General features: G+C 42.4%; 1 protein-coding gene across 1 annotated transcript in view; it reads right to left on the bottom strand.

Moving 5' to 3' along the window:
• Window positions 1-26,305, bottom strand: part of MALRD1 (MAM and LDL receptor class A domain containing 1) — a 703,831-nt gene that overhangs the window by 610,900 nt on the left and 66,626 nt on the right. Inside the window, exons 8-16 of the mRNA XM_037837380.1 lie at window positions 25,838-26,001; window positions 21,426-21,518; window positions 19,628-19,745; window positions 18,845-19,440; window positions 13,388-13,795; window positions 12,082-12,242; window positions 11,645-11,826; window positions 10,867-11,055; window positions 1,047-1,144 (exon numbers count right to left, since the gene is read on the bottom strand). Of these exons, the coding sequence (XP_037693308.1) occupies window positions 1,047-1,144; window positions 10,867-11,055; window positions 11,645-11,826; window positions 12,082-12,242; window positions 13,388-13,795; window positions 18,845-19,440; window positions 19,628-19,745; window positions 21,426-21,518; window positions 25,838-26,001 (2,009 nt within the window). The remainder of the gene's footprint in view (window positions 1-1,046; window positions 1,145-10,866; window positions 11,056-11,644; window positions 11,827-12,081; window positions 12,243-13,387; window positions 13,796-18,844; window positions 19,441-19,627; window positions 19,746-21,425; window positions 21,519-25,837; window positions 26,002-26,305) is intronic.

Below are 26,305 nucleotides of genomic sequence, written 5' to 3'. Positions count from 1 at the left end.
GGGAGGAGAATCCATGCAGAGCAGTGACCACTCTGGGTCAGACTCCCACCAAGCCAAGACTCTGCCTGGATTTATGCCTCTGAACGACACGTGATTCATCACCAAGAACGGCCGAGGCAATGCTGGGACCCTGCATTTATAGACGTTGGCTTTACTGCATGGCAGCATTGAGCTCTTCATTATTCTCTGATAACTAAAATAAAAAATGAGCTGAAACTACAGGGGGTTAGGGGCCTAGTAGAACTCTTAAAATGCCTGAAAACAAGGAAAGAGGAACAGAAACGACTAATTTAAGAATTAGCGTTATGGAAAGTAAAGGAATTACGTTCAGTGAGCACCTGCTTTGTGCCCTGTACTTTGCCAGGGGCTCTATTTAGTTTCCTCTTAGCCCTCACACCACATGACGGGGAGATCCCAATATTCTGCTTCCAGGGCAAGGACTGAGTCTCAACAGGAGCTCATAATTTGCCATGAACAGACTCAGAAAGTGGCAGAACTGGGATTGAACCTGGTCTCTCTGACTCCAAACCCTTCAGCCTTTCTCTGCGTCGTGCAGGTGAAATGGGCTGCGTGTCTTCCAGCTTGCTCTCTGCTTCTCTAGCACGAGAAGGACTCATTGAAAAGTTAAATTTCAGTGAATAAAATAACTTTTTCTGTATATATTTATCTTTATTCATACTTTCATCTTTCTCTCAACAAGCACTTATTTAACTAATTTTTTCACTCAATTAACATTGTTGGCCAAAATGACAAGGAATTTTGGCACTGTGTATTCATGGCATTAGATTATTGAAAGAATTATGTGAAAGTATATAAAAATGATGGAAAGACTCGTTAACAGGCTCAAAAAAAAACGGTGCATATTATATGTTGCAAATGGTCTTTTGGAAGGACATGTCATTTCGTGTTGAAATAGCTCCTATAAATCTCTCAGTTTGTCAAGGAAACAGTAGTAAAATGTGGCTGGCATTTAGCAGCACAAGTTACCCAAGCCCAGAGGCTGACAAGCACAGAATGACCAGTGGGAATTCAGAATCACTGATTACCTGGCATGGGGCAGAGGCAGCGAGCAACCGTATCAGGACAGGACCTCCAAGCTTGGCCACCCCAGGGGGTTGATGTGCCCTAAAATAAATAAATGATCCTGAAAAAACAAATGTGAAGTCACGTGAATACAAGCTCTTCTGTTGTGCACTTAATAGCTCTTTGCTTTAGCACCTTATCCTTACATGCATTCAACTGTCAATCAGGAAAAGAAAATTACATTTTTATCTATTTAACATTAATCTCTGCAGACAACCTAAAGCATTTTCACATGGATAACATTAAATATCTGAAATAAAATCCAGTGGTTACAAATAAGCTCTTCAACTAAATCAACCAAATATTTTTATTGTATTAACTCATGTCATAGAGTTTAAAATCAAAACTAAGAGAAGCTTCTAAACTTACCACTAGATATTCAATATGCCCCTATAAAATTCCCACGAGACCTTCATTTTTAAGCTGCTTTACAAAGTTTGACATTGCTGTCTGTGCTAGTGGAGACAAAAGCTTAATTAAAGATCTAATCTCAGTGTTAAAAAAGCAACTCCTTTTAGACTTTAACTCCTGCAGGTGTGCTCCGGGCAGATGCAGAGAGGATAGCATCTTAGCAGCTCCAAAGATCAACGGCTCAAGCTGCTGTCAGGAGGACATGGCTGAATACTGAAAATTTACAAGGAGGCTGTGGCAAACAACCACAAGGTCTGTCCTGCCCTTTGATAATCACGGAGTGATTGGCAACAAAGAAAGACAATTGCTTTGACTGAAAAATACCACCACGTGCAGAAGGTGATTTTTCCTGGTTATAGGTCAGTGCAAACTGCACAGAAAGGAAATGATTTCTGAATTTAACTACTATTTTATAGATATCACCACATTTCTAGCCAACCACCCAAGTTTGCAAGTCAGCGGCATCTCTGAGTGGGAAAAACAAAAACCAATAGGCAGTGTATATGGGCTTTAAGTCTCAAAAACCCCTGGGAAGGATAAGGTAAGAATTCTGGTCCCACAGGACAAACTAAGAGATGCAAACTTATTAGGTTCTTTGAACTTCCCCTCTAAAAGAATAGAGCAGGAAAAGATTTCAAAAAATTGTTCTAACATCAAAGTCATCAGGTTCAAGTAAAACAACTCAGTATTTTTTTTTAAACTATGTGAAATTTAAAAATTGAAAAATATTCAGACTTTACTTCCCAAGTCATTTTAAAACAGTTTCACACAATTTCAAACAAACAGTTTCAGGAAGCATGGAATATATAAACATCAAGCCCCAAAAATCTAAAAGAAGCAAAAGGCCTGAATAAATTGATTACCATAAAATTAACAAGAAAGCTGGTGGGGAGAACATAAGATGGCGGCCGGGTGAGACAGGGCAAAAAAACACTTCCATGAAAAATACTAGATAAAAGCCAGAAAGTGACCCAGAACACCAGTTCCAGCAATGCACCAGCTGGACAAGGTCTGATAAATCCACAGGGACCGTGCACTTGGTGAAACCAGGAATCTGCATTCTGAGATGAGTGAGTGAGCTGGCTGAAAGTCCAGCAGCTGCACTGCAATGTGGGGAAACCATGGGTTGGTGTTTGGAGGCAGACTAGTTCTTTTTAAAAAAAAAACCCAAAAGCAGCTGCAGATACAGCAGCAAGAACCACAGAATGAAGTGTGGCAGGAATGGGCTGGGTTAATGCCTCAATATCTGGCATGGAAGATAGCCTTTTGTACACCCACTGCTATTGTCCTGGAGCAAGGAAGATAGAGGTGAGCCAAAAGGGGAAAAAAACCATGCCCCTTGCAGCCATCTTCACGGCGGGCTGGGAACGCTTCTGCCCGGCACAGGCACCACAGCCCAGAGATTCACCAAGGGACCCAGTGTGACAGAAAGTGTTTCCAGCAACACAAGCACATGCCACAATATAGGGCATGGACAATAGCCTTTAGTGCACCCACAGCTAATTGTCCCAGAGCTGGGAAGGTGGAGCTGTGTGAAAAGGGGGAAATTAACACGTCCCATTCAGCCATCCTTACAGCAGGCTGGGAACACCCCTGCATGGCCTGGTGGCCCAGAACTTCCCTTCAGGGATGGCGCACACTTGTGATGTAGCACAGCCTTCCCTCAGCAGAGGCCCTAAGAAGGGCACGGTTGGGAAGAGGGACCCACTCGGAAATCCCAGGGACCATAAGCCAATACCAAGGACTTGTGTGTCAGCAGCAGAGACAATCTGTGGCAAGACTGAACTGAAGGTTTAGACTCTTGGAATAGCCTTAAATCTCCAGGAACACCTGGGAGGTTTGATTATTAAAGCTGCCCTCCTCCCTAACCACTCAGACACATGCCCCACATTCAGGGTGGACAGAACCAACTACACATGCAAAACTTGGTGCACCAATTGAACCCCACAAGAATCAGACCCTCACACACCACAAAGACAAAGTTGAAGAGAACTGACTTGAGGGAAAAGGTGACTCATGGATGCCATCTGCTGGTTAGAGAAAGTGTACGCCATCAAGCTGTAGATCTGACAAATTAGAGACTGGTGTTTCAATAATCTTTCATATCCTAAAAGAACCCTATCAAGTAAAGCAAATGCCAAGAGGCCAAAAACAACAGAAAATCTTAAAGCATTTGATAAAACCAGACTATATGGAGAACCCGAACCCAGACACCCAAATCTAAAGATCAGAGGAGACACAATACTTGGGGCAATTAATCAAAGAACTAGAGACAAACAATGAGAGCATGGCACAGGATATAGAGGACATGATGAAAAGCATGGCACAGGATATAAAGGACATGAAGAAGACCCTAGAAGAGTATAAAGAAGAAATTGCAAGAGTAAATAAAAAAATAGATGATCTTATGGAAATAAAAGAAACTGTTGACCAAATTAAAAAGATTCTAGATACTCATAATACAAGAATAGAGGAAGCTGAACAACGACTCAGCAACCTCAAGAAACACAGAACGGAAAATGAAAGGACAAAAGAAAGAATGGAGAAAAAAATTGGAAAAATTGAAATGGATCTCAGGGATATGATAGATAAAATAAAATGTCCAAATTTAAGACTCACTGGTGTACCAGAAGAGGAAGAGAAGGGTAAAGGTCTAGAAAGAGTTTTCAAAGAAATTGTTGGGGGAAACTTCCCAAACCTTCTACACAATATAAAGACACAAAGCATAAATGCCCAGCAAACTCCAAATAGAATAAATCCAAATAAACTCAGTCCAAAACATATTCTGATAAGACTGTCAAATACTGAAGAGAAGGAGCAAGTTCTGAAAGCAGCAAGAGAAAAGCAATTCACCACATACAAAGGAAACAACATAAGACTAAGTAGTGACTACTCAGCGGCCACCATGGAGGAGAGAAGGCAGTGGTATGACATATTTAAAATTCTGAGCGAGAAAAATTGCCAACCAAGAATACTTTATCCAGCAAAACTCTCCTTCAAATTTGAGGGAGAGCTTAAATTTTTCATAGACAAACAAATGTTGAGAGATTTTGCTAATAAAAGACCTGCCCTACTTCAGATACTGAAGGAGCCCTACCAAAAGAGAAACAAAGAAAAGAGAGAGAGATACAGAGAAATTTAACAGATATATGTAGAACATTACATCCCAAATCACCAGGACACACATTCTTCTCTAGTGATCACGGAACTTTCTCCAGAATATACCATATGCTGGGACATAAAACAAGCCTCAATAAATTTAAAAAAATTGAATTTATTCAAACCACATTCTCTGACCACAATGGAATACAACTAGAAGTCAATAACTGTCAGAGACTTAGAAAATTCACAAACACCTGGAGGTTAAAAATGAGGGGGAGATGAAAACATTCCCAGATAATCAAAAACTGAGCGACTTCATCATCAGTAGATCAGTCCTATAAGAAATGCTAAAGGGAATTGTGTAGGCTGAAAGGAAGGGACACTAAACAATTGACTGAAACCACATGAAGAAATAACGATTTCCAGTAAAGATCACATAGTAAATATAAATACCAGTACTACTGTATTTTTGATTTGTAACTCCACTATTTACTTCCTATAGGATCTAAAAGACACAAAGTGTAATGATAAATCAGTGGTTTTGGACTCATTAGAAAATATGTAATTTTTGACAAGAACTACATAATGGTGGGGGAATGGAGGAGTATAGGAACATAGTTTATGTGTTCTGTTGAAGTTAAGTTGGTATCAAAGAAAACAAGATTGTTATAGATTTAAGATGTTAAATTTAAGCCCCATGGTAAACACAAAGAAAGTGTGAGAAAATATGATCTTAGACATGAAAAGCAGAGTATGGGTTATGAGAAGTGGGGGAAGGGGCATTGTGGAGTCAATAAGAAATGAGGGTAGGATTTCTGTTCGGGGTTAAGGGAAATTTCTAGTAATGGATGGTGGGAAGGTGATGGCATTGCAACTATGTGAATGTGATTAATCCCACCAATGGAATGCTTGGGAGGGGTTGGAATGGGAAGATTTATGCTGTATGTATGTTTCCACAACTGAAAAAAAAAACAGAAAGACAGTCTAAATAGATAGTGACAATTAAATGCCAAGGATGATCCTGGATGGGATCTGAGGATGGAGGAGAGGAGGCTCAAAGGGACACAGTTGGGACATAAGAAAAAAAGGAAATATAGAATGTAAGCTTTGTATCAATGTTGAATTTCCTGAACTTCTTAGCTGTGCTTAATGTGATTGCATAAATGAATGTTCTTGTTCATGGGAAATGTATATGTGAATTATAGTGTTTGTTCAGGGATGTGTGCAGCTTGCTCTCATATGTTCAGAAGACAGAGCAACAGATGATGGATGATAGATAGGGAAGGAGGGAGGGAGGGAAAGAAAGAAGTGGTGGTGTGACAGGATGTTAAAGTTAGCGGAGCTGGGCTATCGGTGGAGGGTGCTTGGGGTGTGCTGGAGCTCTGTGTATGGCGTTTGCATTGTTTTTGCAACTGCTCCTTTAAGTTTGAATTTATTTCAAAACAAAATTCAACAAAAAATGAAAAAAAAATATCATAGGACTGTACAAAAACAGTGAATCCTAATAAACTATGGATTATAGTTAATAGTATAATTATAAAAATATTGTTTCATTAGTTTTAACTAAGGTATCACCCTAATGCAAAATTTATAACAGGAAAATCTGTATTGTGAGGGGGATATACAGGAAGTCTGTATTTTTTGTATTATTTTTCTGTAAACCTTCAACTTCTCTAATAAAAAATAAATTTAAAAAAGATTGGGAAAAAAACAAAACAAGAAAAAAGAACAAAAAAAAAAAAAGAAAGCTGGTGAAAAACTCTATGGGAAAAGGATGACCCCACAGCTGTGTTTTCATTTTTAAAAACAGATATTTTCAAAATTATTCAAAGTATCTTAGATCTGAAAAAATATGGAAAGCTGTCTGATTTATTTTATGATGTCAGAATATCTTTAATTAAAAAACTAATGAAAATAGAAGAATAAAAGAAAAATATTATGCAAACTTGCATGCAATCGTAGACACAAAATTCTAATTAAAATATTTTTAAATAAATTTGAAATACTTAAAAAAATAGTATGTCATGACCAAACAGGGTTTTCCAAGAATGGAGGTTTCTCTTAACTTAGAGACTATATCAACATTATCAATTAGATCAACAAATTAATGCATGAAATCTTAGAATCAAATCAATAAATATTGAAATACCAGTCAGCCATTCCTGATAACAACCCTTAACAAAATGATAAAAGGAAACTACCTAAGTAGAGACTAATGACCACACCCTCCAAAAAAATGTCCTACTGATGCCTGTCACCATTATTAATGGGAATCATTTTAGAGTTCAGTGAAGGGAGACATCTAGGAAATATAATATCTAATAAACAAAGAGGAAGTTGAGATAGAATTGTCATGTTTTGCAAATGATATCCCAAGGGATTCTGTTAAAAAATATTTAGTATTAAGAAGAGAATTTTGTGAGGTAAAAGAAAACAGAGAAATATTTTAAGTTATTTTAATTTACTTCAGCAATAAGATCCTAGAAATAGAAATGGTGAAAAATACTCACAATCCCAAAATAATATAAAATGCATAGGAATAAATGCAACCAGGAAGGGGCAGGGACTTTATGAAGAAGACTGAAACCTCCTGGAGGGCTACAGAGCACCTGACTGCATGGAGAGAGGTCCCATCTTTTCAGATAGAAAGACAATATGAGTATATATAGTTAGTGAAAATTGATTTAGATGCAAAATGCATTTCTAAGAGAATTCTAACCACACATCTGGAAAATGGATACTATTGTCTTAAAATGTATACATGCAGGTAAAAGGTAAGGAGGGAGTCTGAACTCCAACCCCAGATGCAGGGACTTCCAGGAATATTCTCTGAATTTATCTTCTCATGACTCCTCTGCAGAATGTGTTGGCTTAAGATAACTCTGGAATTACGGCACAGTGGGGTGCTTGTTCCTGGTTATCCAGATTGTTTCTTATGAACTCCTGCACATCCCACCATCAGGGGGGCTGTGTGATGAACACGGCATGGGGAAGGAGGACCCTAAGGGCCATCTCCTGGGTCACCGTGCCCAGCCCGCCTCCGCCTTCCCTTAGCCAAGCGGCACCCCTTTCGGTGGAGTGCCTACAGGCTAAGCCTTGCATTAGAAGGCCATCTGTGCAACGAATACAGATGCAAAATCATACCCCAAATAATTACTATATTCTAAAAATAAGCAAGTGATACATAAAAGAAGTAAAACCAACTAATGAGGTTTGTTTCAGGAATGCAAGGGTGGTCTAGTATTTGGAAAATCATTTCACCTTATAAACGAAAAGTGTAACTTGATGATTGCATGATCAGCACAATAGATGCTGAAAAGGCATTTACAAGTGTTAGCATACATTAATTTAAAAAAATCTCTCAGCAAACTATGACTAGAAAGGAAGGTCCTTATCTAATAAAGAGAAAAACCTCTTAGGAAACAGGCCATTTAATGCTGAATTATTGAAAGACTTTCCCCTGAGATAATAACAAGACAAGTGTAGCAGCTATCACCACTTCTAGTCAACATTTTTCTGGAAGTCCTAGCCAGTACAATAAAAGATGTAAACAAAATAGAAGGTTTAAGAATTAGAAAGAAGTAATAAATGTGTCATTATTTGCAGAGAGCATGATTGTGTACTTAGAAAATTTTTTAAATGTATATGAACAGCCATAAGAAATGAAATTAGCAAGGCCATTGGATACAAAGTCAATATAAAAAAATTGTATTTCTATATACCAGCAACAAACAAATCAAAAATAATAGTTTTTAAAATAACATTTACAATAGGTTCAAAAATGTAAAAACCCTCAGAAAACATTAGCAGAACATTTTGAGAACTTCTAGACTGAAAACTGACAAATACTATTTAGAAAAACTAAGGAAAACATAAATTCAGAAATACAGCACATTCATGAGTTGGAACACTCAACACTAACAAAAATATTAATTCTGCCCAATTAACTATAGACTCAATGTAGCACAATCAAAACCCAGCATGATTTATTATCTTGGAAATTAAAAAGTTGATTCTAAAATTCACATAGCAATATAATTATCAAGAATGATATCAAACCTCTATAAGAAGAACAAGGCTGGAAGGTTTACCAATCAGACATCTACACCTATGATAAAGTGATCTTAAATTAAGACGGCATGGGAAATGTGCAATGGCAGACAAACTGACCAAAGATCAGAGTCCAGAAGTAGATCCATTAGCAGCAATAAAAAATCTTGCCCAAAATTCTAATAGTCCACCTGTACAATTTAGGGAAACAGAGAAAATATCTCAATCAAGCCCAGAAATTCCCAAGTTTATTAAAGAAAAATTTCATTTACATGACTATATAATACAAGTTTATTAAAGAAAAATGAAATGACTTGACTATAAATTTTTAAACATTTATATCACAAAATATCTGTAATGCATGCTCAATAAATAAATTAGAGCTTCAGAGAAAGTATTGGAGATAAAGATGAAAAAGTAAATATCTGTGACATATAAGCCAAATAGCACAACAGAAAGATGAGCAAAATACATGAAAATACAATTCACAGAAAAGAAAACTCCAATGGCCAATAAACACCTGAAAAGATAATTCTGCAGTGAAATATGAAAAGTTAATGTTAGAAATCACTTTATACCCTTCAACTAGAAAAAAATCATAACACATACTGCTGGTAGACAAATGGGAAAGAGCACTCCCATATTTGTTAGTGGAAATGGAAGCATTAAAGTTTGGGGAGGAAATAATCTATCAACTTTTCAAAAGCATAAGTGCACATTTTGCTGTAAGAATACAGGAGCTGCACTCCTAGTTACCTGTTTCATAGACCTGAAGGCACCTGTGTGAAGGCAGCAACATCCCGCAACACAGGATGGCTGAATGCGTTTTGGGACTTGCAGACGAAAGCTTATTATGCAGAACTTAGGCCAAAACGAAGCAGGCAAGAGAGTATCACAGTCCAGATTTAGTCTTAAACTAGCAAAAAAAAATCTGAAAAAAAAATTAAACAAATGTTTTGGATGTAGGACCACAAGCACTACAGGACAGTGAATTCTGACAGATGGGAAAACAAAGGTAACCCGGATTATCTGCTCCCTGCCTGGCAGGTGTCCAGACTGCAGGGTGGGAGGGGACACAGGAGGAGTGAGTGGGGGTCTCCCTGGTTGAAGAGATGGCCATGGCCGGAGCCACCAGGCCACCAGGTGAGGGGGACAAGGCAGAGCGCGAGCGAGCTCCGCAGCCCGGCAGCGTCCCCCTGAGGCTCTGGCCGAGCACTGGCCCCCGGAGCTGGCAGAGGACATTCCCACGGTCACCAGGCCAGGAAGACAGGAGCTCTCACCCCCCAGAGTGGAAAACCATGATGATGTGTGGGTGGTGGACGAAGTACTCAGGTGAAACAAAACCGCACCTTCACACAAACACCTGTACCAAATTTTACAGTGGTTTTTGTAGAAGCTAAAATTTGGAAACAACCCAAACTTCCTTCACCTGGGACATGGATAAACAAACTTGGGCCCATCCTTGCAACGGAACCCGCCTCAGCGTAGAAAGGAAGGCTCACTGCCTCAGCCAGCACCAGGGAGGAGCCTCAGGGCTGTCTGCGGAGAGAAAGAAGCCAGACGGCAAAGGCTGCACCCCAGAGGACTCGGCATGTGTGACATCAGGGAGAGGCCAACTACGGGGACAGGGACAGGTCTGGGGGGCAGGGGCTGCCCACAGAGTGGCCGGCAGAATTATGGGGGCAACGGAATTGTTTTATTCTTGAGTTCTGTGATGAGTGCAAGACTGTATGCATTGGTTAAAGCTCTGTGAACTAGACACCAAAAAGGTTGACTTTTGTTGCATTTAAATGATATTTTAGTATAAAAAGATGAAAAAAAATTAGACTACACTTGTTGTCTTGGAAGAATTACCATAAGCTATCTTTAGCGAAGAAAGCAAGACTGAAGGAGTAGTTACAATATGATTTCATTTTGGTAAAATAACACAGAAAAATACTTATAATTTGGAACATGTACATGTCTACCTGCTTTGTATGTTTACGGGCACAAACAAAAGTATGAAATGATGAACATAAGTTTCCCGTTTGGATGTCACGGAAGCTCACCCTCTCATACCCATGTGTCTGTTTGGCAGAGAGGCCAGGCAGGGAAAGCAGAAGCCAAGCCACAAAGGAGGAAAGGAAAAGCTAAAGACTAGCTACCCAAAAGACCAAAAAAAAAAAAAAGGCCTATGTCAACCCATTCAGCTTTTATGCAAAGTTATAGACAGGAGTGCACCTGTGTGAGGAAAACTCCCAGAGAACAAAGCGCTCAAAAGCTGCGATCGATTACGCATGGCTGCAGTGCGGTGCGCTCCACAGGGCTCCCCGGGCCCCCCTGCGCTCAGAGACCTCCACCCCCTCCCTTCTGTGTCACCCTGGTCCTCGATTTCATCCTCCTCATCTGCTAAGTTCACTCGGGATGACCCTGAGGTGTGTGGAGGGCGGTCGTGGAGGAGGGGGTGTGGGCTCTGACGCAGAGTTTTCTTTCCCACGCCTCTCTAGAAAGACATGTTATTTCTTTGCCCCTCACACACTGAATTATAATAGCTGCCTCCAGTTTTATCAGTATTGTCAATTTTCAACATCTTCTATACCACAGGGAAAGAAAATGGTTCTTTCAATATTTAACCACAGGGGCCTCTGTATAATCTTTTCTGCGTAAGCCATAACTGTGTGGTAATTATAAGCTGGCAGGAGTCCGAAGGTGAATTACAAGTGTGTTTTTTAATTGCCCTGGCCCCATGGTCTTCCTGCTAACGGGGCCTGTTTCTAAACTGCTGATGATGGTAACAACAAGGATATCTGGTATTTGTTAACGTTTGTTGAGCGCTTATTATGAAAAACCTTAACCAGCTCCTTTCACTTCTGGTTTTGTTAATTCTCTCTATTGTTTTTTTATTCTATTTTAACTGGCATAAGAATTCCATGTGAAAGGCACTTCCCTTTCTTGATCTTGCTGCTAAAATCACCGAGCCTAGGGGCTGAGCAGCTTGCTGACCGTCACCTGACCCCACCTGGGGCCCGGCTGTCGCCACCCTGCGATGGCCGATGGCCGGGTGAGGTCGGGCAGGATACGCCCCGCAGCAGCTTCCCTTGGGCATCGGGCTCAGGCCTCCGTCTCGCACCATGACATGCCAGGACGTTGGTGCTCTCTGTACCCTTTCGCCCTCCACGCCCTCCACGCAGCCAGAATGGCCTTTCCAACAGGATGTGATTGCTCAGAAATGCATCTCTGTCCCCCCAGGTGTGCTAGACTTGGGGCTCCCCCCAGCCCCTCTTCCTCTCCTGTCCCATCCTCCCCCACCCCTGCCCAAGCAAGCCGGCGTCGCAACCAGAACAGCTGCCCTCCAGCTGGACGTCCAGGCTGCGTCCCCTAAGGAGGACATGCGTCCGGCCACCCTTCTTCGGCCCCACTCCTGCCCGCGGCCCTGTCGTTTCCCTCGGCACTCACTCAGGAGTCAGCTCCTTCCGGAAGCTTCTCTGAGCCCCGTGGATCACTCCATCCCCCGGGACGGCTGTCCTGTCTACTGAGATTCCTCGTTGACCTGCTTCAGCTGCCAGGCCCAGAACCCCCGAAGGCAGGCGCCTGGCTTCCATCCTGCGCACCAAGTTCTAGTATGCAGTGTGGACCCAGTACGTGGTGAGAACGTGGAAAAAGACTCAGTCTGTGGCCTTGGGGAAATGTACTATGAATACAGAGTTCAATATTAATCATATCCTTTCTATTTTAAACTCTGAACGTTATCCACTCCGAAATCTTAAAGGAAAAATAAGGCTCACTGGCACAAAACCAAGAATTAAGAATTTACTTCACTGTTAATTAACATTGTAGGTTTCTAATTTTAGCCAAGAGATGGACCCTCATTGTCTTTCCCCACCTCCAAACCCCACCCCGCCAAACACAGTTTCCCTCAGCTGTAATTAAAAACCCGGCCGGAGATGAAATTTTTGGCTTAGTTCCTTGGCAATCTCGAAGGAGAAATAAATAGGATAAAGCTCAAAGGGGATAAGTGAATTTGAAAGAGGATGTACAGTACAGCTGCGTGACTGTAGTAAATAAGACAGTGATGTGCGCGGGCAATGGCTTCGGGCTCCAGGAAAACACAAAAACAAAAGAGAAAACTGGAACAAAATCCTTCAGTTGTTCTTGGAGTTTCATGAACCCTCACGGGAATGCTATGTTAGTGATCGTTGCTTTTATTTAAGAGGATATGTGAACACTGTAATGGTGGTGAAAAGAATATGAGGAAGAAGTCATATTATTTGTTACAGAGAAGTGAGAAGAGTGATTAAATTGCATTCAAGTATTTGTAGATTTATTTTGTAGATAATGCTAAATCTCTGTTCTCAATTCCCAGAAAGAAGATTACACAATTTTTCTTTCTCTTTTGCAAAAAGTGGATTGGTCTGGAAAAAAAAAAAAAAAAAAAAAAAAAAAAACATAAAAAAAAAGCAAGCCTGCTGTACATGGTTCTTGGCAACTAGAGAGAAAAAATATCAGAAGACTTTTCCTCACTTTTTATGTCCTCAATATAACCTTTAAACACTGCAACAACAAAAACTTGTTATTAAGATGATGCTACTTTCAGGAAACTCAACTACGTACAAATTATTAGGTTGGTCGGGCAGGGTTCAGGCAGCGTTTCATTTACATGGTCTAAAGGTAACAATGGAAATCCACAATACTATCATTCAGCAACTTCAAAGAAAGAAAATTAAAATTAAACAAAAAAGCGCGAGGAAAGGAAAGGCTGTACCCCGATTTTCCGGAGCCGTGCGGTTGGCTTCGGGAGGAAGGTGGTCCTCAGGGGCCTCTCCGTCCGCTCCTTCCCAGCGGGGGCCTCCCGGGAGCAGCGGCCGCCAGCCGCAGAGAGCAGCCCCAGCGTCACACGGGGGGCGAGATGCTGTTCACACGGAGAAGTACACAGGTGAGGCGGGAGGAAGGGAGAACGCACACGGCGACATGAGCCAATAAACCTAGCCGCCACCGCTCCCCTTGGTCCCCGGTGCTCTGCAGCTCCCAGAACAGCTGCACCTTTTCCAGCCTCACCGAGGGCTCCTGTGCCAGGTGGGGCATCGCCCTTCTCTGTCCTCCCCTCTAGGGTTCGGAACACTCCAAACAACTGGCCACATTTCCCCTTGTGTGCAACGATGCAGGCAGGATCCTTCTGGGAGAGACTAAGTCACCAGCCAGCCCTGCTGAGCGGGTGGTCAGAAAAGCCCAGCTAATGCGGCATCTGAATTTAATTCTGGACCCTTGAAGAGCCGGAGTCAACACCCAGTGTTTTTTCCATCAGGCTATTTTAACGGTTTCTCCAAAGAAAACGCCTGGCCATTTCGGACTTGCAGCTAAATCACATATTCCGAGATTTGCTCTTTTCCTCCTGTTCTCTTAATACGTAACCAAAAAGGTGGCAGAGACTTCAGCTCCTACATATATCATGAAATAACTAGTTTTAGAGAAAGTTAGGGTCTCAGGTAAGCTTCAAAAGCTTTCCCAGCTTTGTGAGAAAAACAGGTTTCAGAGAACTGGGCAATGAACCAGAAATTGTGACAACTCGATTTGTGCTTTTGAAATACTAGCTTTTATAGGCCTCAATTTCCTCATCCCTAAAGTAAGAGTCATTGTATCGGCCAATCTTAGAGAGTAGTTTTGAGGATATTAAATTATTAATTAATTTTAAACCTTACTTCCAAATATTCCTACCAATGCAGAGACATTTTTACAATAGTGCAGAAGGGTAAACAAAGTAATTCCAGGTCAGAAAATTGAAACAGAGTTTGGACAAGCTCCAACATACATGCTACATATCACAACACACATGTAACACCACACATGCCTCCTCTGAGCTCTGAGGATGTGCCTGGGGTTTGCATACACGGCCCTGGTCTGCATAAGAACCCTGTGTAGTGACCATGGTCCCCATTGGGTAAAAGAGAAAACCAGTAAATTTTTGTAAATAGAATATCTGGGTTTAGAGACTAGAACTGTCTGATGCAAAAGCTCACACGCAGCAGGCTCTCTAAACCAGGGGCTCCGTCTCATAATTAGGAAGACTCACAACACGCTGACTCCTAGGCTATTTTCAATTCTCAATTTTAAATAATTAAATTTCAACAGACCAATTTAGATGGGTCTATTGAATTAGCGTGCTGCATCTTAAAAAGCAAAGGATCTCCCAATCTCATAAGCAACTATGCCACTCTTATAACTGGATATTGTTTCAGCAGCCTGCTGACCCCAAGATAGAAAAGCACACAGTGCATGTGGAAAAGTCACTCAAGTAAGCTCTCCACGTAAATTAAACATTCAGACCTCAAAGCTATGTTTGCTTAGAGAGTAATATAATGAATACAAGATAAGAGTCCAAATATAACATTTTGATTTTCCCTCCTTACAAGCAAATATTATTTTTCCCCTAAACAGACTTGCTAGGAGAAACACAACAGCAATAAGACAAGCCATCAAGTGACTGGGCTCTATCTTAATAAAGAGAAAGGCCTTGCGCATTACTAAGCATGCACCGCAGGACAAGTCCACTGGTGTCCCTCCCGGAGATCACTGCTCCCGGATGTGCAGGGCCGAGTGCTCTTGATGCAAACACGCCCCGGCAGGTGAGTCTCCCCTGTCTTTGACACGCTCTTGAGAGCTGGGACACAGCTGGGACCGTGTCACTGGCATTCAGAAAACCCTACGGTCTGGTTTCTCGTTTCTCTGTGAGCTTTGCCACCTTCCGGTTCACCCCACACTCTTCTAAATCAGTTGGTGGACTGTAGAGACGTGTGAGCTCCCAAATACATACTTGATTTCTGAAACATGCTTTGAAGTCCAAAATCTTGGTTTGGGTCTTGACCAAGCCCCTTCCACCTCTCCCCAGGGTTGCACCCATCCTAGAGATGCACTTGCCCCGAACACAAGCTCTCCATGGATCAGGTTGTCCCTCACCTGTGATTCCCCAGTGGATGCCTATCTGAACACAACAATTAACTGCTCCCCTTTCCCTCCAGTTTCCCTGTGGAGGCAATAAGTAATTCATCACTACCCAAAGGAATAGGTCCATGTAAATAACAATCTTCTTTGTTGTAGATGGCCACTGAAACAACCTTCCTAATTCCCCGAGGCAAGGGTGTGAAATGGCAGTGAGACCAACAAGTGTGAAGATGAATTCAATGTGGCTCGTGCATCGCCAAACCCTTAGACAGACTCTCACAACTATCTGTGTCACCAAAGTGCAAATATGTAAAGAATATTTCAAAGCAAAACAACGTTTGATCCCATAAATGTTGAGATGTATATGTAGGTTAAAAGTTTAAACCATTTCTTTCATTATCTGGTTGTGTTATCAGTTTAAATGTCAATCATTGCACTCTTTACAGAACACTAAATACCACTGTCAGTTGAAAAATGAAAATTAATTTTTAAAATCCATCACCATAAAGACATGTGAAAGCAATAAAGTACAATCACGTCTGTAAAAAGCTTAGTGAATTGCTAAGCCATTTTTAACAATTATATTTGTTCCAGCAGACTTAAAAGGATTTTTAGAGCTAAATATTTAGAACATTACTGCACTACAAAATATGTCAAATTCCAGTCACGTAAAGTGAATGTTTTCCATTAATATTTCCCTTACATAATTCAAAACGTTTAAGGTAAAGTTAGAAATATCTAAATAAAACCAGGAGAGTCAAATGTATCCTGGCAACTAACAAATGCCTTATTGTCCTGTATATGTTAAATGCTAAATATTTATAAATCTGAAAAATCAACTACCCATGTTATTAATATAGTGTATTCATTACAGTGATTTTTTATTATTTTGCTGTTTTGATTTTAACTTTCTGAGATTATAGCATACAATGCACCATCCTAATCAGAATATGATTTAGGACACTTCATAATTTTAGAGAAATTGCCCTGTGAGTTCATCAGTTAGAGTAATATTTATAGATTATGACAAAGCTCTCTCTTGCATATTTAACCACCATAGTATATTGGCAGAAGAAAAAGAATTTCACTGTGGCAGCTGAGGAAAATTCTTCTGAATCATGAAAATTGAAAAATTTATGAATCCTCCTGTTCAAAAATGAATCATTTCTTTATGATAGAGGAAAAAAGTACGTATGAGAAATGAATGTGAGGAATATTTTATTTAATGTGTACATATTAGATTTTAAAGATTTTGTTGATATTTATCAAGAAACCACAAGGACTTTTACAATAGTAAACATATAGTATTTCATCTGGCTCTCAGAAAGTGTTTTAGTATTCAACAAAATTTGTTTCAAAATATTAAAGACATCTACAGACAGTATCACAGTAAAAATTGAATGCATTGCATAGAATCCTTGTTTTACCTTCCTTCACTTGAACATCACACCTATATCCCCTCTGAAGATTTGCAATTCATACAATTTTAAATGGTCTAAAAAATCCTATAAAAAAGAAAACAGATCAACTTTTTTCCCACAGAATTTCCTTAACTGGTTTGATGTGCACAGATCTGTCAATCCTTCCATCATTTCTTTTTTTTGGGGGGAAGGGGGTGTTGCGGAATATCTGCTAACATGCCACAGGACGTTCTATAGAACCTAGTAGAAACCATATACTTGTGTGTGTGTGCCTGTGTGTGTCATTTTCTATATCATGACTGAAAATCAGATATATTTGATAGGTAAATCTTCACCCATCCTTTGTATGCCTCCTTTAGCTCATGATATATTTTAATCCTTTTGATAGAAATACTTTAAAAATAGATTGCATATGAATTTTATTCCTCAACGCCCCCTCTTTGATACAGGGTCCTGCTGATAAACATCGAAACCCTGTTCTTTGGCACTGAAGCCAAGTCCTTAGGAGCAGGGACACCCCGGGAAATTCGGCTTCTAGCCTGAAAGGGTTTGCCAAGGGTTCTTTAGTCTGCTTTTTATGCATTTCTAATTGCATTTTTAATTGTAAAATACAAATTAAAAGGTATGTATAAATTATTTCAATTTCAAAGGGAAGTGTCTTATTTTGTAAGAATATACATATACATGTGCATATATGCACAAATATATTAGTGTAGAAGAGAGCACTGAATGTATATCACTTCTAATAATTTGATTGTTCTATAATTCTATTCCTCAGAGCAATAATAACTGTACAAATATTTACGTGAACTACTCATTTTGGGGTCAAGATCCAACACATATGTTCTGTATGCAACATACATTCCATTTATCAAGTTGGAATCAATCAAGCAAACATGCTAGTTTTGTTTTGTTTTTCCTAGACAAATGAGGCTACATTATGAGGAAAACCTGAAAGACCTGGCAGTAACCCCATTTGTTGATAAGTGGGAATATCTGACCCTGCCTTCACTCAGAGGAAATCAGCAGACTGTTATCAGGAGAGCCTCTGCTGGGAAAAACACCAGGTTGTAATCAAAGAAACGTAAATGGAAGAACAGAAATGAGGGAAAATGTCCAAAATCCAATGCTAAAATATCTCCTAATACTCCAGCTGGGAATTTGATTAAGAAAACCAATTAAAAGGGACATAAAGAAGGGAGAAAAGAAGCTAAGCTTCAAAATGTACACTTGAAAAGAAAGAAAATCTATTATTCTCTTCCAGTTACTGGAATTGAGAAAAATGCAAACTGTGGGAGAGATGAAATTCCCCAAAAGAAATGTGCCAAATGGTAAGAAATTTAAATAAAAGTAGAAAACAATCTGGCATACTCTCATTAGAGAAAATAAATTGTCCTCACGTGGGTTTTTGAGGGAAAGGCAAGAGCTACCCAAAAGCCTGGGGCACTACACTGGCTGGCGGGTCCCTTCGTTCAACCAGGAGTCTGAGGCTTGGCTGGAATTGCTATTTCCAGGGGACCCCGCGGGGATTTCTCGGGGCCTCCCCTCCTTGTTCCTGCACCCCTGTCTGCCATTTAATAAGATCCTCCTCTCCCTGAGCGGAAGCATGTCACAAAGCGCTTGTCATCACGAAATATTGCATCATCTCCTTGCAGTATTTTTCTCTTGCTCAACGAAACACCTCACTAAAATAAAACACCGAAGCAAAGTCAGTGTCAGCGTTTTCATAACAACAAAAACCCTCATTTGTGATGACGAATTGGATTCATTCTACTGGGATTCCTGTTTGAAGAGACACCAGTATCTTGGTTGCTAGGTCAGTCACGTGGGATGAGCGGGAAAATTAAACTACTTTTAACTACAGCGAGCGCTCTCATCACTCCAGAGAAGCGGGATCTCCCGGGCTTCAAAACGCGCTTCACGAAGTTCCTGTAGGGGGGCCTGACCTCGCTCGGAGACGCCCCGCGCCCCCCGCGCCCCCCGGGTCCACCCGGCACCCGCCGCCCCCCCCGGGTCCCCACGCGACCACCCTGAGCCCCGCGCCCCCGGTCCACGCGCCCCCATGCGGCCCTGCACGCCCCGCGCCCCCCTTGCGGGCCCCCCGCGATCCCCCGGGTTCCCCAAGCGCACCAACTGAGGCCCCCGCGCCCCCCGGGTACCACGCGCACCCCTGAGGACAACCTGCCCACGCCCCGCGCCCCCACTGCTGCCCCCCCGCCCCTCGGGTCACCACGCGCCCCATGAGGGCCCCCCACGCCCCGCGCCACACCCTTGCGGCCCCCCGCGATCCCCGCCTTCCTGAGGCCCCCGCGCCACCCTGCGGCCCACGCGCCCCCCGGGTCCCCACCCGCGACCCAATGCGGCCCCTGCCAGAACACGCGCACCCACTGCGGCCCCCCCCGCGCCCCCTCGGGTCCCACCGCGACCCCTGAGGGCCCCAGCACGCCCCGCGCACCACCTGCGGCCCCCGCGATACGCCCCGCGCCCCCCTGCGGCCCCCCGCGATCCCCGGGTCCCCCCGCGCCCCCCGCGCGCCCCCCGGGTCCCCACGCGCCCCTCTGCGGCCCCCGCGCCCCCCCGGGTCCCCCCGCGCCCCCCTGCGGCCCCCCCCGCGCTCCCCGCGCGCCCCCACGCCCCCCACTCACCAGTGCGCGCCGCGCCCCAGGCGCTGGGCTCCGGCCCGGCCCGCCCGCGAGCGCAGACCCCGAGGCCGTCCAGGCCCAGGAAGCCGCGGCCGCCGCGCAGCGCCCCTTCCAGCAGCACCTGCCGGGGAGGAGGGAGACGCCGTGAGCCGGCCGCCCTGCGGGGAGCGAGGCGTGGGAACCGCGGCAGGGGGTACACGGGCTTGAGGAGAGGCCAAGGGCGCCCAAACGCTGAGGTGCCGCTGGGCGGCTCGTTTTGTTTTTCGAAAGGCACGTTTGTGTGGTAGGCGCGACCCTCGCCCCTGAGGCCCTCGGGCACTCAGCTCGCCCAGCCCCTGCTGCTCCCGGGACCCCAGGGCCCCGCCGCGGCTCCTGGGCAGGCACACCTGCCCGTCTCCCTGCACCACCCTCTCTCCAGCTTTAAAGGAGAAGAGTAAGTACTGTCTGCACTCAAACGACATGAACTATGTATGACGGCATCTGGTTTCTAACTACCGAGATGACTGTTTAAATGCATGGGGGAAATCAGGCCAAAGGGAAGGGGCACAAGAGAAGAGAAATTTTCAAAGGAAGAAACATAACATTCTATTAAGCACATAAGAGAACAATTTCTCTACTAATCAGAAATGCCAATTAAAGGAAATAAATGTCATTTTCTCCTATCAAGTGGCTGGCTTTCCTGGAGGGATACAGTAGTAGCAAGTGAACCCACCACCCACTGCTGGTCCGTGGGGGGGGGGGGTAATATCACAGCAGGGGACCCCCAAGGGTCTGCGGAGATCATTGGCTGGGCAACATCAGGCTGGGGACAGTGTGAAGAGCGGGTTGTACAGCAAAGTACCTGTTCTCTGCTGTCCAGTATGGTAGTCACCAGCCACACAGGGCTATTTCAATTTAAATGAATTAAAACAAAATGAAAATTCAGTTCCTCAGACATACTAGCCACATTTCTAGTGTCCAGTGGCCACACATGGCTGCTGGCGGCCGTATTACCCAGCTCAGACAGACCATTTCCATCATCTCGGTACATTCAGTTGAACCAGAGTTCTGTGGCATAATAAAAAAGTAAAACAGTTTCAAAATGTTAACCCAATAGGCTATGACATAAACTTCAACCTTGCTGAGTTGCTATAAAAATGCTGCCATTCAGAATTCTAGCCTCTGCTGTACAGGAATCTAAAAGCCTGCATGGCTACAGCTCAGTATCTTCTGGATTTTTCCTTTTAAAATCCAGAAAAAAATGCATGAATGTGGCATTGACTGAAAGAGAGAAATAGATTTCAGAAGCCACACATACAATGAGTCTCGTTATTTTACACTTGCACGCCAGCAACAACCTACCTACATGCTCTATTTAAAACAAAATACCAAGTGAATTATTTGAAGAGATAGCAACCCATGAGCTTGTGTGTGTTTCAGATGTATCTTGTATAGGTAGAGTTATCCACTTTGTAAAGATGTGGATTACTGCATTCAAAACATTTGCATTCCCTCTACTGATTTTCAGTACCAGTTAACCATCTGCTTCCTTGGGTGCACAGCGTGGGGCTGGGTGCTAGGGCAGGAAGCCAGGCCAGGTGGGGGGGGGGGGGGCTTTAAACAAGAGGTGCCCTGGCAACTCTGCGTGGGGAAATTTGCCCTGAGAAGGCCCAGGTATGATGAAAAAGACTATGCAATTGCTGTCCTCAAATATGCAAGTCCACATCCCTGATTTACACGCTTAGCCATGGGTGACAGATTCACTACTGCAACGCTAAAAATTAAACATGATTTAAGAAATACTTGTTTTTCCCTTTTATACCTTAAATGTCTTCAGACCTTCTGGTATTAACACTTCTGCTTTCACCCATTTGCTGTGAGTTGATGTGTTGTATATCCAAAATATTTCTTCTTCCTTGGATTTAAAAAAAAAAAAAAGAAAGCACGCATTACCCAAATTCTGTTCTCACATTTACATGTCTTGTGTTAATTACACTTTAGTGGGTGACTGCCCTCCATCTACAATAATAAAAAGAAACCTAAAGTATCAGTGGTCTAGTTGAAAAAGTTGTGCATCATTTTTAAAAGAGAAAAGAAGGAAATGAAGCATGTCGATGTAGTAAAGCTGCTAATTTTTATGGATGCAGAGAGTCAGGAAAGAACAAAAATTTGAATGGAATCTTCAAAGAAATAAAATACAGCACTTCTAAAGTAAAATTCCAAATACTTCTAAAGTAAAAGTATTTGGAAATTCTAAATAGCATCGCCGCATTTTGCAGTATTGCTGTGATACTAGAAAAGAGAGCAAGGACGGGCAGGCATTCAATGCACAGATGAAAAAATGTCATCAGATGCATTTTTCTGCACAATCTCAAGTTGTGGTGCCTTTTCTTTCTATGGGAGGATTCAATCCAAGTTCCAGACAGTACACTTAGATTCCCACAACTATATTTTACAGGTTGACTTTCTGGTGATTTTGCCCAAAGCCTTTTCACGTCTTCTAGAATGGGCTTTGTCAAGCACCTGCAGAATGATCAGTTCTCAGGTTGCAAAATGTGTGCTAAATGATGTCATACGCTCTGGGTGGTGAAACCCTCAACATCAGTCTATACTGTACTCAAGGATTCTTGCTGCAAGGGGTCGATATGGGGCTCCATGCTTTCTAATCGGAAATAATCCCATTTTATCATTACATTTTATCAAACATTCAAGGAGATTTGACATTTCCCTGCTGAAAGATAGACCAGATGGATCATAATATTTTCCTACAGATGCATTGATTATTCGGGTATCAATTTCGTGAAAGGGAAGAGCAGGGCGTACAGGTGACACGGGCTGAGCATGGGGCTGCCTCCGGACTCTCCGTCCACTGCAGATCTGGATGCATCTGTGGAGCACAACAGCCACTCGGCCGTCGAGTGACACGACACATTTTTTTCAGACTCATAAACAAGTATCTCCTTACTCGGCTGCTTCATTCATACCCACGATTTTCTAAAACAAATTGTCAACTTAGTCCTTTGCTGTCTGATGTCAACTCCAAATTTGCAGGTACTAGATATTTCAGCAGACAGTCTATAGCCCTAAAAGTTTCCTCGGTCTCATTACTTATTCCAGTCTACTGTGAAGCCCAGCGGTGGATGTATTTTCAGCTGAGAGTGCCCACATTGGGATGAACTGAAGCTATAAAAAGTTGAGACAGACAACTACTTTTTCTCCAGTCATTTCCTACTTGTTCCTTGGCAACAAGATGCTTTGACTGACCACAGATGCTTTTAAAACATCGCTTGGCAACGTGCATTCATCACTCCCCCCCACTTTCATTTTACGACAATAATTTAGAGCAATTGTGTTCCTTTTTCACAATGACTAATGGATCCGTCTGTTCTGCCTGAAGAAGAGGGCGTTCACACTTTTTGAAAACTGAGCAGAGATCTTTCCAAACTTAAATGGCTTTTTGCATTCTCCCTTAATGCTATATTGAGAATGAGATCCAGATTTTTCTATCACACTTTCCCATCTAGTGATACAAGCAAAGAAAGAGAAAAAGAACTCACCCCCAGTAAACGAAATCAGCTTTTACTTTATTTCTGCCCCTGCTCGCAGACTGTCATCTGGTTACTTTCAATAGGTGCCACTGTAAAAACAAACCCCTGGCCCAGGAAAGCCTTTCAGGTGGTGCTCTAATTTTCCATTATCTTAAAATAAATAAACTCATAAAAGTGTTTTTAGAAACCTTTGCTCCTCCAGACCAGAATCAATGATGCTATTTTACCTTTCGAGAAAAATAATTTATCACCAGATGTCTTGGAGATATCAGTTTATCTTTCCCCCTTCCAGTAGAGAAATAAAAAGGACCAAGGTCAAGGGTATGTTTTCCTACTCTTGACTGCATTCCAGGAGAGGACTTTGTCCTGTGTAAAGACCTTCCTTCCGGGGAGCTCACTGTTGCTTTGGATCTGTGTCGTGCAAGAACACACGAGCTTCCTAAGGAGTTCCCTTTCCTGCCCAGAGCTCCTCCCTGTTTGCCAGAAGGAACTCAGAAAACACAGAAAGGCACCTGACCTGGCGCCACTCTCCCCAGCACCTGCTCCCCAGGATACAAGACCGGTCGTGATTATGATGATCATTCCGGAGATCGAATCCCAAGAAGAGTGAGATGGCACCCACCCAGAACTGACGCACACTTAGACTACACAGGAGAGAACTTGTATTCGCCATCTTGCCTCTTGCCCGTTTTCTGCTTCTCAGTTCTACTGTCCTCTGGAAGCAAAGACAGTGGCCCTGGGCATCCCACTGTTATTTCTAGTTTGCGTGCAGACGTTGGCATTAATTCATGGATGCTCAGAGTAGAACACAGCCTTCCACTCATGGTATATGCTCATTTTCATCAAGAGCTAATTTTTCTAACAATAGGTTTGGAGTTCTTTTTAAATTTGTGATAAGACACCAACTTTTGACTTAAGCATGCTCTGATGCAGATTTTGCACCAGTGACTAACATGGGAAGGACATATAGCATAGCAAACAGAGGGTCTGAAAGTCAGAGCACCCCGCAGAAACTGGCACCGACTGCCGTTTCAGGCAAGGCTCTCCCGACACATCTCCATCCAGTTCTGGAATTCACTAGATCAGCTCCCCAAGATGCACTTTTTCTTCTTATACTGTGAGAGATGGAATCCTGGCGATTCATTCTTTTCATGTGATGGGGTGTCTGAAGTTAAACATTCTTTCTCTTTCCTTACACAGCTCCAAAGCCACCTGAGAGAAGGGATTGCTCTTTTCCAGTAATTCCTAACTCCATTCTCCATATATTGAAACTTTTAAAATCCACCACTGATGATCAGGACAGATTAAACCATCCTTGGGATTAAAAGATATGTGAAGATAGTTCTTTCAACACTTAATGAACATTAATTGATAACCTGTCATGTGAAAAGCACTATCCTAGACTGTATAATTTCTAAGCATGTTTAACCATATTTAAACCCAACTAAAAAATTCTAGAATTTTTTTCACTATGCTTTTGTTGAAGAATGAAATTAAAAATTACACATGGCTCCAAATTGCATGGAGGCCCACTCAATTCACAATACACAGTGACAGCAACCGAAAGATGACTGAGGCACAAATGATACAACAGGGCGCTGTGAAGTTTGACCTATTTTTGCTAAAATTGCTCCCAGGTACCTGGAAAATTTGGAGGACTACAGAAAGTGCAGGGAGCTGTTTTCTTCCTTCCCTGATACACACCGTGCCAAATGGAATTAAATATATCAAAGAGATGGTTGGACACTGGGGCTGCCAAGAGCTACTGCAAAAGAGTCACACAAAAAAATAACAGTCTCAGAATGTGAGAAATCACAGCCAGGCAGTCACGAAGGAGAACTGGCTAGGCCGTCGAGTGAGCGTGCTCAGCCACCTCTGTGCCTTCCAGCTCTGGGAACGTCCTGGAAAAGCTGGGGAGAAGGTGGAAGGAAGACAAGACGGGTCATGATGAAAACGGCCCAAGAGGAACGGGGAGAGGTGATGGACCCAGGGCCAGAGGAAAAGGGCCGCTTCCTCCTGAGTCTTCAAGCTCTCTAACATCTGTGCCGCACGTCACCCTCCAGGAGAAAATAGAGCCTGCAGTTAGCAGCTTAGCTGTCCCTGATAAGGACAGATGATCAATAAATTTTTCTCAAAAGAATGGACACGCTCGTGCCAATGGAAGTGTCATCTTGGCTCAAAGCAACCCCCACGGCCCCCTCTACCCCATGTGCCGTTTTCATTCATTCAAGTGACCCATTTGTCTGCATATAATCAGCAATCACTCATCTTCCAAACTGCATCTACTGGCACAAGAACAAGTAATTTACTTCCCTCCTATTTATAACTTCTTTGATAGAACACAGATCTAAACCCTAAAACGGATCACATCAGGGCTTCAATACAGTGAACATTACAGATTTCTCATTTTTAAAAGACCTATAGTTTCCACAATATACCCTCATGGATTTAAAAAGTTTTATAAAATAATATTGTACAAATTATCTCACTAAATTTTGTACATGACAATATCTCCTTACCTGGCTTCTTAATAGTTCTTTTTACAAGTATGTCAGATAAAGCCAAGTTAAAGAGTAGCCAAAGCAAACACGCAACTACAGTGTGTGCGTGTGACAGGAGCTCAAGTCGCTGAGAACAGAATTCTATTTATTCAGTGAATTTGAAATAAATGCAAGTTTCCTCTTACCGTGTTATTATACAGTCCTATTCTCAGAACACTGTTTTCCATCGAGTAGTAGAATTGAAGGTGGCAGGCCTCGCCCGGGCAGTGACACACGGGGCTCTTCAGACGAGCCCTGCTGTCCGAATGGTTAGAAGTTGAAGCGTTAGCCCCTAGCCACACAAAGTAACCTGAAAATGAAAGGAACTTATTAAAAAAGAAACCAGTTGTTCTCTGTTTGAACAAAATTATTGCATCTCTTGATTTTTCAAAACCACACTTGCAAAGCAAATATTTTATTTAAAAGGATATGAAATTTTTAAATGATTTTATCAACGACGAATGGTAAGTTTTCATTTTCCCACATGACTTTTAAAATATATTGAAATCTGCTCCTAGTCCTTGAAATCACTTTGATAATACCTCCAATATGAAAATTCAGCAATTTATTAAAATCTACTGATATAAAACTCCTTATGCCACCAAACTCTTATT

This window comes from Choloepus didactylus, chromosome 5 (genome assembly GCF_015220235.1).
Source record: "Choloepus didactylus isolate mChoDid1 chromosome 5, mChoDid1.pri, whole genome shotgun sequence".
In the NCBI taxonomy this organism is placed as follows: Eukaryota; Metazoa; Chordata; class Mammalia; order Pilosa; family Megalonychidae; genus Choloepus; species Choloepus didactylus.
Note: the sequence above shows the minus strand (reverse complement) of the source record. Positions and strands in the feature narration are given on the sequence as shown.